Below are 12,034 nucleotides of genomic sequence, written 5' to 3'. Positions count from 1 at the left end.
ACAGGTAACTTTGAATAACAGGTAACTTAGTTTGTATTTTGCTTTGGTCTATGATAGTCCTTTCTCATTCCCTTTATTATATTTGCCTAGGTTAAGGGGTAAATCTGAATTTCTTCAAGTCAAAGGTACTAGACTGTGGGACAGTACATATCTGCTACCCAAACTTAAAAAAGGCATTCTCAAATATCACCACATAACTTTGGAAAAGGGGGAAATATGCAGAAAGTAAACATTCTTAAATATCTGAGTTTTTTTAAAAGTATATTTTATTGATTATGCTATTACAGTTGTCCCATTTTTTTCTCCCCTTCTCACCCTCTGCCCTGCACCTCCCCTCCCTTCAAAACTGCCCCTCCTACCCAGTTCATATCCATGGGTTGTACATACAAGTTCTTTGGCTTCTCTATTTGCTATACTTTCCTTAACACTCCCTTCTCTATTTTGTGCCTACCAATTATGCTTCTTATTCCCTATTTTTCCCACTTTCTCCCCCTCCCCATTGATAATCCTCTATGTGATCTCCATTTCTGTGATTCTGTTCTAGTTACTTACTTAGCTTCTGTTTATGTTCAGTTGTTGATAGTTGTTTGTTGTCATTTCACTGTTCGTAGTTTTTTTATTTTTCTTAGACAAGTCCCTTTAATATTTCATATAATAAGGGCTTGGTGGTGATGAACCCCTTTAACTTTAACCTTATCTGGGAAGCAATTTTTCTGTCCTTCCATTCTAAATAATCTTGGATGTAGGTCCTTGCCTTTCATGATTTCAATTACTTCCTTCCAGCCCCTTCTTGCCTGTAAGGTTTCTTTTGAGAAATCAGCTGAGTGTCTTATGGGAACTCCTTTGTAGGTAACTGTCTCCTTTTCTCTAGCTGCTTTTAAGATTCTCTCCTTATCTTTAATCTTGGGTGACTTAGTTATCATGTGTCTTGGTGTGTTTCTTCTTGGATCCAGCTTCTTTGGGGCTGTCTGAGCATCCTGGACTTGGCATGTCTAGTCCCTTAGCCAACTTGGGGAAGTTCTCCTTCATCATTTTTTCATATAAGTTTTCAATTTCTTGCTCTCCCTCTTCTCCTTCTGGCACCCCTATGATTCAATATGATTCAGATGTTGGGTTGTTTAAAGTTGTCCCAGGGATACCTCAGCCTCTCCTTTCTTTGAATTCCTGTGTCTTTATTCTGTTCTGGTTGAATGTTTATTTCTTCCTTCCGTTTCAACTTGCTGATTTGAATCCTGGTTTCCCTCCCTTAATTGTTGGTTCCCTGTATATTTTTCTTTATTTCACTTTGCATAGCCTTCACTTTTTCCTCCATTTTGCAACCATACTCAATCATTTCTGTAAGCATCCTGATTTTTGAACTCTGCATCCAACAGGCTGGCTATCTCCTCATTGCTTAGTTCTTTTTCTGGAGTTTTGATCTATCCTTTCATTTGGACCATATTTCTTCATCTTGTGAACATGTTACATTGTAAAAGCAGAGTCTTAGGTATTTGCCAGGGCAATACCTTCACTGCATTGTGGCACTGTATGTAGACAGGGGTGAGAGAGGGAACAATGCTGCTTGTTTGGCTCTCTGCTGGCTTTCAGTCATTTCCCCTGCTACCCACAAGCAAACTGGACCTGTCTAGTGCTGATTCCAGGGTGGTTGGATTTGTGTATGTTCTAGGACCCCGTGGGTCTCTCCAATGAACTCCTGAGAGGTTGGGAGTTTCTCCTGCTGCTACAACCACCACAGGTTTTTCCCTCCAGAGGCTTTGAGGCTTTATTTCCCTGTGCTGGAACCCTGGATTGTGCGGTCTGTCTCATTCCCCAGTTGTTCCTCCCAGTTTACCTGCACCCAAATGTGGGACTGCCTGGTCCTCCAGCTGTCTCCTTGCCACGCAGCCTCTCCACCCTGGCTGCCTGCCTCTGCCCCTCCTACCAGTCTGAATGTTTCTTCTTTAACTCCTTGGCTGTCGGACATCCATACAGTTTGATTTTCTGGCAGTTCTGGTTATTTTTTGTTTTTAAATTTGTTGTCCTTCTTTTGGTTTTCCAAGGAAGTGAAGCGTGATCTACCTATGCCTCCATCTTGGCCGGAACCCTTCAAATATCGGAGTTCTAATAGAAGTATTTCTATTCTCATCCTTTTCAATGATACTCTTACTGTATCAAATAAATAAAATATCCCTGAACAGAAAACTTATGACTCCCTATTAAGTCATCAGACCCACATTTTATGCATGATTTGATAACTAACCTCGTCTGAATCCAGAAGGGCTGGCAGTGCTCTGCAAAGAAAAAAATACCAAATTGAATAATGTAAAATAAAGTCATAAGTAGTTCATAAAGGACAGTGGAATAATGAATGCAATTTAAAGCTTTTTTTGGATAACCAAGATTTGTATCTTATTATCGTCTGTTTCATAGCAGGTGTCAGAGGAGATAGCAAATTAAAAATAAGAATCAAAATTACTGAAATTATATGGAAAAAAATGTTTTGTAGTAGGACCAAATGTTTAATAAATGTTTAATGAAATTTCTACAATGTTTAATAAAATTACAGCCATGGAAAGGAACTCAAAAATTCCAAAAATAAACAAACAAAATTGAAACAGACTCATAGATACAGGGGACAGACTGATGGTTGCTAGAGGGAGGGAGGTTGAGGGACTGGGTGAATAAGGTGAAGGAATTGAGAAGTACAAATTGATAGTTAAAAAGCAGTCATGGGGATGTAAAATGCAGCATAAAGAATATAGTCAATGCTGTAGTAATTATGTATGGTGCCACATGGATACTAGAAATATCAGGGGGAGCATTTTGTGAAGTGTATCTATGTCTGACCACTGTGTCATACACTTGAAATGCAATACAAAATAATATTGTGTAAGCTGCAATAAAAAAAATTTAAATTCTGTAAGAATTAGCCTAGTGATTTTGGAAAGATCTATACCAAAATCTTTCTAAGCAAAAATGTCATTTGAACAAATAATCTCAATTACTTTTGTTTGCATATCATTCCTAATCTTTAAACATCTTTTTAGTGTTTTTAATTATTCTTTTGAATAACTAAAAGAATATTTTTGTCTTTGACTTCTAAAGTTAACTACAACATTCTCATTAGTATACTCTGCCCCTCCCTCATTAAAATCATAAAAGTAATATTAACTTTGAAATAGGATTCTGGTAGTAATGGTTCAAAAACTTACACATCTGTCACAGAAGAGGGAACATTTTCTTCTACCCACTTCAAATCATCTTCCTGCTGGGAACATACAAGTACCAGTTGTTACTAAAAATGCATAAAATAATAGATCTTGAGTAAGAATCTAAAGAGGTCTCAAAATTTTTAATCTTTTGTCACTCTGAAGTAGTACATTCACATAATTAATGGGGCTGCTAACAGCAAAGTCAAATAACTTAAAAAACTACATAACCAAAATATAAAATGATGCCCTACATTGTTAAATGCTTTCTGCTCAAGAGTCTAGTACCTAGTGTACACTTCATGTAAGCTTAGATCCTTAGAACTGAGATAAAGTGCTTAATTTATTGGATTGGCCAAAAAGTTTGGTTTTTTTTCTGTAAGATGGCTCTGGTAGTGCTTAGTTGTCTTTAACTTCATTTGAAAATAGTTGTCTTTAACTTTATTCGAAACAATTTTATTACGATTGTATTGTGACAGCTGTCATATCAGCGCACATTTAAAAAAACAATCAAAATTCGTGAATTTTTGTATAGCCATTTTAATATTGAGGATGGAAAATACGTAACATTTTTGGCATATCGTGCTTTATTATTTCAAGAAAGGAAAAAATGCAACTGAAATGCAAAAAAAGATTTGTGCAGTGTACAGAGAAGTTGCTGTGACTGATCGAACGTGTTAAAAGTGGTTTGCGAAGGTTTGTGCTGGAGATTTCTCACTGGATGATGCTCCACAGTCAGGTAGAAGAGCTTAAGTTGATAGTAATCAAATTGAGACAGTAATAGAAAACAATCAACGTTATACCACATAGGAGATGGCCAACATACTCAAAATATCCATATCAATAAAGTTATGGGTGAAAATGAAAAATGTGTCTTTCATTTTACAGAAAAAACTAAATAAATCTTTTGGCCAACCCAATAGAGTAAATGTACAATTCTACAAAAGAAAAGAAAAGAAAAAAAATACTGACAAAAAATCTGATCTTTAATATAAAAAAACTTTAGGTTATTAATGAAGCTATGACTTCACTGATGAAAACCATTACACAAAACCATCAGATTGGTCTGGTCCCTTTTAGGACATAGTAGCAAATCATCTAGTTAAAGATTAGTAAGCCCTAGAGAGAACCAGTTGCTTTGTCTGTTTTTAAAAATGTAACTGTAATATATTAAAAGATTTATAAAGTAAGCTTAATTACAGCATAAGTAAAGAAAGTCATTCAGGCCTGTACGCAACTGCTGAGCTCCACCAAAGACAAAGCAAACAAAAAAGAAAAGAAGCCATACTTACTGCTTTGTTTACTTTAGTATTTCCGTTTGGTTCTTGTTTGGTACTTCTCATTTTCATTCCTTCTGTAGAAGGAAAAAAAGGAGATTGGTTAACAATGTGAATATACTAACAATGATTGCAAAAATGAATTCAGAGCTTTATTTTAAGCTTACTGACACTGAATTATACAACAGATGTTTCTCCATCTTCACATTTATGCTGCAAAGTTCAAAGCCCCATTTTCAGCTCATCTCTAATAAGCAACCTGGACACGTAATGTTCAATTATTAATAGAATTTACCATAGCTTCATCTTAAGATTCATGCTCTTATTTTTGCTCCTCCCTAACTTCACCACATACATAGTTGTAAAATAATAAGCAATGTAATAATATCAAATTATCTTGATTTTGATACTCAAAATGTACAGTTGACCCTTGAACAATATGCATTTGAACAGTGTGGGTCCACTTATACATGGATATTTTTTCAATAAACAAAATAATTGTATTTTTATCCTATGATTTTAATAACACTGTCTTTTCTGTAGCTTACTTTATTGTATGAATACAACATACAACATACAAAATATGTGTTAAATGACTGTTTATGTTATCAGTAAGGTTTCTTTCCAGTCAACAGTAGGCTATTGGTAAAGTTTTTGGGGAGTCAAAAGTTGTACGTGAATTTTCAACTGCATGAGGTGTTCGCACCCCTAACCACTAGGTTGTTCAGGGTCAACTCTATTTACTTTATTCTATTTTTAAAAACCAGAAAGGAATATTTAAAGCACAAATAAACAATATATTTTATCACTACCAAAGCTTTCTTTCAGCATAGGCTCCTTTTGTTCATCCTCTTCCTCTTCCTCAGACAATGGTGAGAAGGCAAACCTGAGAGAACAAAGGGAAAACATTAAGGAAAAAAATTAGAAAACTACAAAAACTGCTCCACTATTTAGATTTTATAGGACTAATTATTGAGGCTCCCAATTATAGTCATTCATAAAATTAGTTTACTGAATAATAAAATAATCCTTCCCCTTCAGGAAGCTCTCAATTGCCTGTAGTATCAAGGGAGAAGCAGGACAATACCACATTTATAAGAGCAGTCTCAGCCACATAATGCCCATGACTTAAGACAAATTACTTTTTCTCTGTGCCCCAGTTTTCCCATATGTAAATGGGGATAACAGAACATTACTCACAGAGGTGTTCTGCAAAAAGTAAACAAGTCATTTCAAAAAGTGCTTAGAGTGCCCTGACTGGTGTGGTTCAGTTGGCTGGGCATCCCTCCACAAGGTTGCAGTTTGATTCCTGGTCCAGGCACATTCCTGGGTTGTAGGTTTGGTTCCCAGTTGGGGCATGTACTAGAGACAACTGGTTGATGTTTTACTCTCACACCAATGTTGCTTTCTCTCCCTCCCTCCCTCTTTCCTTAATCGTTTTTTAAAAAGTGCTTAGGTAACACCTGACACACAGTATGCATTCAATAAATGTTCATTTTAAAGCATATGTATCACACAGAGGTAAGGAGATTCTCATGTAATTTAAAATCTCAGCCTTCAACAATTTGATAGTTGAGATCGAGTTGTGATCATGTGTATTTTAGTTAACTTAAAATCTCTTTCCAAGTGGGGAACTGGGAAGATGAAGCCCACTCGGGTACATCTCAGATATCTTTCCTTTCCAAAATCCAAGAGACTTGGCAGACAGGTCATTCTCAGAATGCTTTAGCCTTGAACTTGCTCTGTACTTACTGTTGCCTATTATTTTCATTCTACCTTGTTTTTAAATCTCCCTTCTGTGATTAAAAAACAAAACTCTGTAAGTCAGGAAAAATAGGAAACACCTGTATCTTGTTAATGGGTAACTAACAAAATTTCAGAGTAGATATCAAAAGTTAATGATGACAATTGAGAAGCATTTATTTTAAAGTGAGAATTAAGATGAGGAGGCCCACCCTCACTGCCTCAATTCAATACGATATTCAGAAATGAGGCAATAAAATTATTTGGAAAGGAATAACACTCATTACTTTAGCTAATAACCAATCTACTGAGAAAACCTAGAAATTATCAGAACTGAATGAAGTAGGAGGGTTGATGGATATGACAATTATACAAAAATAGCATTCTTACATCTACGGAAATTCATGTTTTTTTCTTTTTAAAGTATGCATCCTAAGCCCCAGCTGGTGTGGCTCAGTGGGTTGAATGCTGGCCTGTGAATCGAAGGGTTGCCGGTATGATTCCCAGTCAGGTCACATGTGTGGGTTGTGGGCCAGGTCCCTGGCTGGGGGGCATGCGAGAGGCAACCAATGGATGTTTCTCTCACCCACTGATGTTTCTCTCCCTCCTTTCCCCTCTCTAGAAATGAATAAATAAAATCTAAAAATAAAATAAATAAAGTATGCATCCTAAGAGTCATAAAATTATTTAAAAAACATTTAAATAAAATTGTAAAACGTAATTGAAGCATTGAAAGAACTAAAAAATTGGAGATATACCATAGCAAAAATGGAATTATCAAGGTTTCCCTAATCCATCCTAATCTATTAATTCAACTACATTCCAATAAAAATCTGATAAGCTTTTCCTAAACAAACAAGGTAAATTTTTTATTGAAGAGAACAATAGCAAAGGACATAAAAAAAAAATTAGAGGAGGAGGGTGGTTTAGGCCCTTCAGATACCAAGACTAATCAGGAAACTAAGATATTTAAGTGGGCTACTGATGCAGGATCAGAGCAATTGAATAGAGAACCTATAGTTAAATGATTCTTTTTTTTTAAGGTATATATTATTGATTATGCTATTACAGTAGTCCTAATTTTCCCCCCCTTTCCCAACTGCCCAGTACCCTCTTCCCTTCAGCAATCCCCCGAAGTTCATGTCCATGGGTCATACATATAAATTCTTTGGCTTCTCCATTTCCTATACTTTTCTTAGCATCCCCGTCTATTTTGTACCTACCAATTATGCTGCTTAATCCTTGTACATTTCCCCCCATTCTCTCCCTTCCCCCTCCCCGTTGATAACTCTCCAAATGATGTCTGTATCTATGATTCTCTTCCTGTTCTACTTGTTTGCTTAGTTTTTGTTCTTTAGATTTAGTTGTTGATATGTTCTAAGTTTCTTGTCATTTTACTGTTCATAGTTCTGATCTTTTCCTTAAATAGGTCCCTGTAACATTTCATATAATAAAAGCTTGGTGATGATGAACTCCTTTAGCTTTTACCTTGGGTGGAAAGCACCTTATTTGCTCTTCCATTCTAAATGATAACTTTGCTGGAGAGAGTACTCTTGGTTGTAGGTCCTTGCGTTTCATCACTTTGAATACTTCTTTCCAGCCCCTTCCAGCCTGCACAGTTTCTTTTGAGAAATCAGTTGATAGTCTCATAGGAACTCTTTTATAGATAACTTTCTGCTTTCTCTTGCTGCTTTTAAGATTCTCTGTTTATCTTTAACCTTTGGCATTTTAATTAAGATGTGTCTGGGTGTGGTCCTATTTGGGTCCAACTTGTTTGGGATCCTCTGTGCTTCCTGAACTTGTATGTCTATGTCCTTTGCCAAACTAGGGAAGTTTTCTTTTTTTTTTCTGTTTTTTGGTGCACAGTTCCCTGAAGTACTGCAATAGTGGGTTGATGCGCAGAGTGGATAGAACAAGCTCCCATGCCATCTCCCACCTCCAAAAATCCATTTAATGTTCTTGGATAGAGGACATATCAGATACTAAAATGGTAAGAAGAGATACTACATCTGATCTTAGCCAAAAGGCCAAGAATCGATGGGAAGTTTTCTTTCATTATTTTTTCAAGTAAGTTTTCAATTTCTTGCTCTTCCTCTTCTCCTTCTGGCATCCCTATGATTCAAATGTTGGTACATTTGGAGATATCCCAGAGTCTTTTTATACTCTCCTCATTTTTTTTGAATCCTTGTTTCTTCATTCTGTTCTGGTTGTTTATTTCTTATGTTCCAAATTGTTTATTTGAACCCTGCTTCTTTCCCTTCACTGTTGTTCCCTATGGATTTTCCTTTACTTCACTTAGTGTAGCCTTCATTTCTTCCCTTATACTTTTACTGTACTCAATGGTTTCTCTGAGCATCTTTATCACCAATGTTTTGAACTCTGCATCTCATATGTTGGCTATCTCCATTTTGCTTAGTCCTTTTTCTGAGTTTTGTTTTGTTCTTTCATTTGGGCCATATTTCTTTGTCTACTGAATTTGGCAGCTTTCCTGTGTTTGTTTCTGTGTATTAGGTAGAGCTGTTTTGACTCCGTCTTAGCACACCTGTTAAGTTGTATAGGGGTGGAGTCTTAGGTATTCACCAGGGTGAGGCAATCCGCTTCACCACTCTGTGGCTCTGTATGCTGGGGAGGGATCAGAGAGGGGGCAATGCCACTGAGGCTTGCTCAGCATTTGCCCTGTTTCACCCCCTTCCCACGTTACTAGCACCCCTCTAGCTGCTGCCCTGGTGGTGGTTCCCAGAGTGGGTGGGTTTGCATTCATCCCAGGACCTTGTGGACCCTTTTAAAGGCCTCTCCCGAGAGACCAGCAGTTTCTCCTGCCACCCCAATCCCCGCTGGTTTTTACAACCAGCATTTATGAGGCTTTATTTTGTCCGCGCTGGAACCCTGGGCTCCCCAGTCTAGCCTGGGTCTGGGATTGCTCGCTCCCAAAGTATCCCTCCAGATTTCATCCACCACACGTGAATATGGAACTGCCTGGTCCACTGGCCGCCTTGACACCACCACACCATGTCCTCTCTGTCCCTCCTACCCATCTGGATGAATATTTCTTCCCATCATTGGGTGTCGGACTTCCATACAGATTGATTTTCTGGCAGCTCTGCGAGTTTTTGTTTTGAGGTTAGTTGTGATCCTTCTCATGGCTGTGCAAGGACATGAAGCGTGTTTACCTATGCCTCCATCTTGACCAGAAGTATTCAATTCTTGATCAATGGAATCTCAATTTTGAAATTTTTAAAAAATTATAAAATAACACTATGACTTTTCGTCAAGCTAGGAAAGGATGTCTTAAACAAGACAGAAAATATACAACTCATGGAAAAGAAGAGACAAATCTGACTCTATATTTAAGTTTTTCTATAACCAAGAACACCATAAAAATGTTCCAAGATAATCAACAAACTCTAGTTATAGTTAATAGTTACAGATAGTAAGTGTGATGGGGGAAAAAAAGTGGGGCAAGGGACTGACTACTCAAGTGCATAAGAATAGACATATACAAGAGTACTTAACACATCATTGTAGCTTACTCTTATTTTTAATGCCGCCTATGCATAAGAGGTACATAGCAAGCCTTTAGAGAGGGATACCTATAAGGATGTCCCATAGCTGGTATCTGGGAACCTGGCACTTGACCTGTTCCCTAACAGATAAAGGTGGATCACTATGCCTAGACTATCTGTACAATACAATCTCTAATAAACTTTGCTTACCTTCTAGGAACGCAGAATTTTGGTCCACATTAAGTAGAGAGTTCTTATGTGTCAAGCCCCCCAAAAACCTGAGTACTGAATGTCTAATGGGCTTCCCTGAGCAGAAACATTGCTAGTATACTTTCTGTTGCTGAGGAAAAGGGCACGCTTGGTGTACTTCCTCAGAGGAGGGGAAAAAAATATGGATTTTCCTAGATTTCACCTGTGTCTTTTTCTTAATCGGATCATTTTGCTATAAAAAAAAACCTTTACTCTAAGTACAACTAAAACTATATGCTGAGTCCCATAAGTCCTCCTAAACCTATGGGTGGTTTGGGACCCTTAACCACCCCAACTGGAAACAGTCCAAATGCTCATCAATGGAGAAATAAGTTAATCAACTGTACTACATTTGTATCATGTAAAATTATGCCATCTGTGAAAATAGTTAAGTTTAATTTAAACCAGTTGTCTTGGAAAGCATTTCACCAATACACTATTGAGCAAAAGAATACTCCATATTTAAACAGGGAGTAAACTGTGGAAGCACATATCACATTAGGCTGGTAATACAGAGTTATGGGGGTGGGCACAAAGTTAGACGAGAGAAAAAAAGAAAAGGAGAGGTAAAGCAAAACATTTATAAGACTGAAGAAAGGGACAAATTTTATACAGGGGTGGGCAAAAGTAGGTTTATAGTTTAATATGTATACAATACAATAATTAATAAATAATACAAGAATAAACCCCTGTGTTTCATGTACTCACAACCATAAACCTACTTTTGCCCACAAGTGAGCAGATCAACAGATCGATGTAAAGGAGGATCGTAAGAATGTCTAGGCTCCTTCTGAATGGCATGAGTTCACATCTCCTTTATTTTCTTTCATAAGATTCTTTTTTAACTTTTTTCCCAAGGAACACATATGTTAAATTAATAGTATGAAAAAACAAGGTTGTTTTCATGGGGCAAAAGAATGTCATTTATTTTCTAAGTCTTTTACTAGAATGTATGATTACAAAATTAGCTGCTTAGCTGTACCATCTCATCCTTTTCCTTTTTTGGTGCTGTGGTTGTGTAATACATGCTCTTAACTGTCTAAATGCACAAAAGGGAGAAAAAAAAAGAAGGAAAACAAAGGCACAAATAGTCACAAAAATAAAGACAGCCAATTCCTAAATAATTCAGAACTGCCTATAGTTGGACAAAATAAATTAGCACATGATTTTTAATTCACGTAAGTTTTCATTTATCTTCTCTATTGTTATGAAGCATACTGGGCTACTGACTATAGAAATTGTTCTTTCCTTCTGGATACTAGGCAGGTGTAACTCGCATTAAGAGCATCAAATCTACCTACCTCCCTAATTTTCCCAAATACTCATATTATCAGATGTAGGAAACAGAAGGGACTTCGTATCAGTTGGTTCAATTTCCTGTCATTATTCAAAGAGGAAACTAAGGCCCAGGTTGGTGAAAAGAAGCCCATGACAAAAATCACAATGCAAATTAATAGGAGAGCTGAGACAGGAACCTAATTGTACTGATTCCTGACCTAGTGAGTGTTCTTCCCACCTTATGCCATGGCCCAAACACTGACTCCCACTGAACCACCCTTATTTGATAACATGGTCACTCAACAGTTAGCAGTGTCAATAAGAAATGTCCAAGAACCTCTGGTTGTTTGCAGATGGTCTCCAGAGAACCATGATGACAAAGAGGATCATGGAGAACAGCAACCGCCAGATGGCATCATCCACCCACAGTTCCCGCCAATCCTACCAAAAGGGGAAAAAGTACATTTATTACATTATCTTATCCCGTTGGTCACAAGCCCTATGGCATAGAACAAGAATCACTTATTTATTAATTCAACTTGTATTTGCTAAGAGCCTGCTGTGTGCTAGATACTGAGCTAAGTGCTGGGGATACAACATGCAGAAACAGTTTTGTCCCACTGTAGTATTTACTGTTGATAAAGAAAAGGGACTAACTGAACAAAGCACCTGGGAGTGCTTCATTATAGCTCTGAAAATCTTTGGGGAAGGGTACCTACACAAAGTAAGAGAAAGTAACATTAGATTGTTATGTTTTATAATTTTCATTTTAATTCATTTATTTTTGACCAAAATG

The 12,034-nt window shown here is 37.1% G+C and overlaps 1 protein-coding gene and 1 non-coding gene across 7 annotated transcripts in view; both read right to left on the bottom strand.

Annotated features, from left to right (window-relative positions):
• Window positions 1–12,034, bottom strand: part of TMEM87A (transmembrane protein 87A) — a 45,561-nt gene that overhangs the window by 2,260 nt on the left and 31,267 nt on the right. For 3 of the 6 annotated variants that reach the window (XM_054565545.1, XM_054565546.1, XM_054565549.1), the window contains exons 15-19: window positions 11,576–11,679; window positions 5,278–5,351; window positions 4,481–4,542; window positions 3,192–3,247; window positions 2,240–2,270 (exon numbers count right to left, since the gene is read on the bottom strand). In XM_054565545.1, coding sequence (XP_054421520.1) covers window positions 2,240–2,270; window positions 3,192–3,247; window positions 4,481–4,542; window positions 5,278–5,351; window positions 11,576–11,679 — 327 coding nt within the window. Of the gene's footprint in view, window positions 1–2,239; window positions 2,271–3,191; window positions 3,248–4,480; window positions 4,543–5,277; window positions 5,352–11,575; window positions 11,680–12,034 lie in introns of those variants that run through there. The other 3 variants (XM_054565547.1, XM_054565548.1, XM_054565550.1) reach the window with 2 other exon arrangements.
• LOC129064484 (U2 spliceosomal RNA) lies at window positions 8,062–8,247 on the bottom strand. Its single transcript, XR_008528468.1, has one exon. It is a non-coding gene; the product is annotated as a U2 spliceosomal RNA (small nuclear RNA).

This window comes from Pteronotus mesoamericanus, unplaced genomic scaffold, assembly GCF_021234165.1.
Source record: "Pteronotus mesoamericanus isolate MK-2021 breed Mesoamerican mustached bat unplaced genomic scaffold, CSHL_Meso_final contig_164, whole genome shotgun sequence".
NCBI lineage: Eukaryota > Metazoa > Chordata > Mammalia > Chiroptera > Mormoopidae > Pteronotus > Pteronotus mesoamericanus.
Note: the sequence above shows the minus strand (reverse complement) of the source record. Positions and strands in the feature narration are given on the sequence as shown.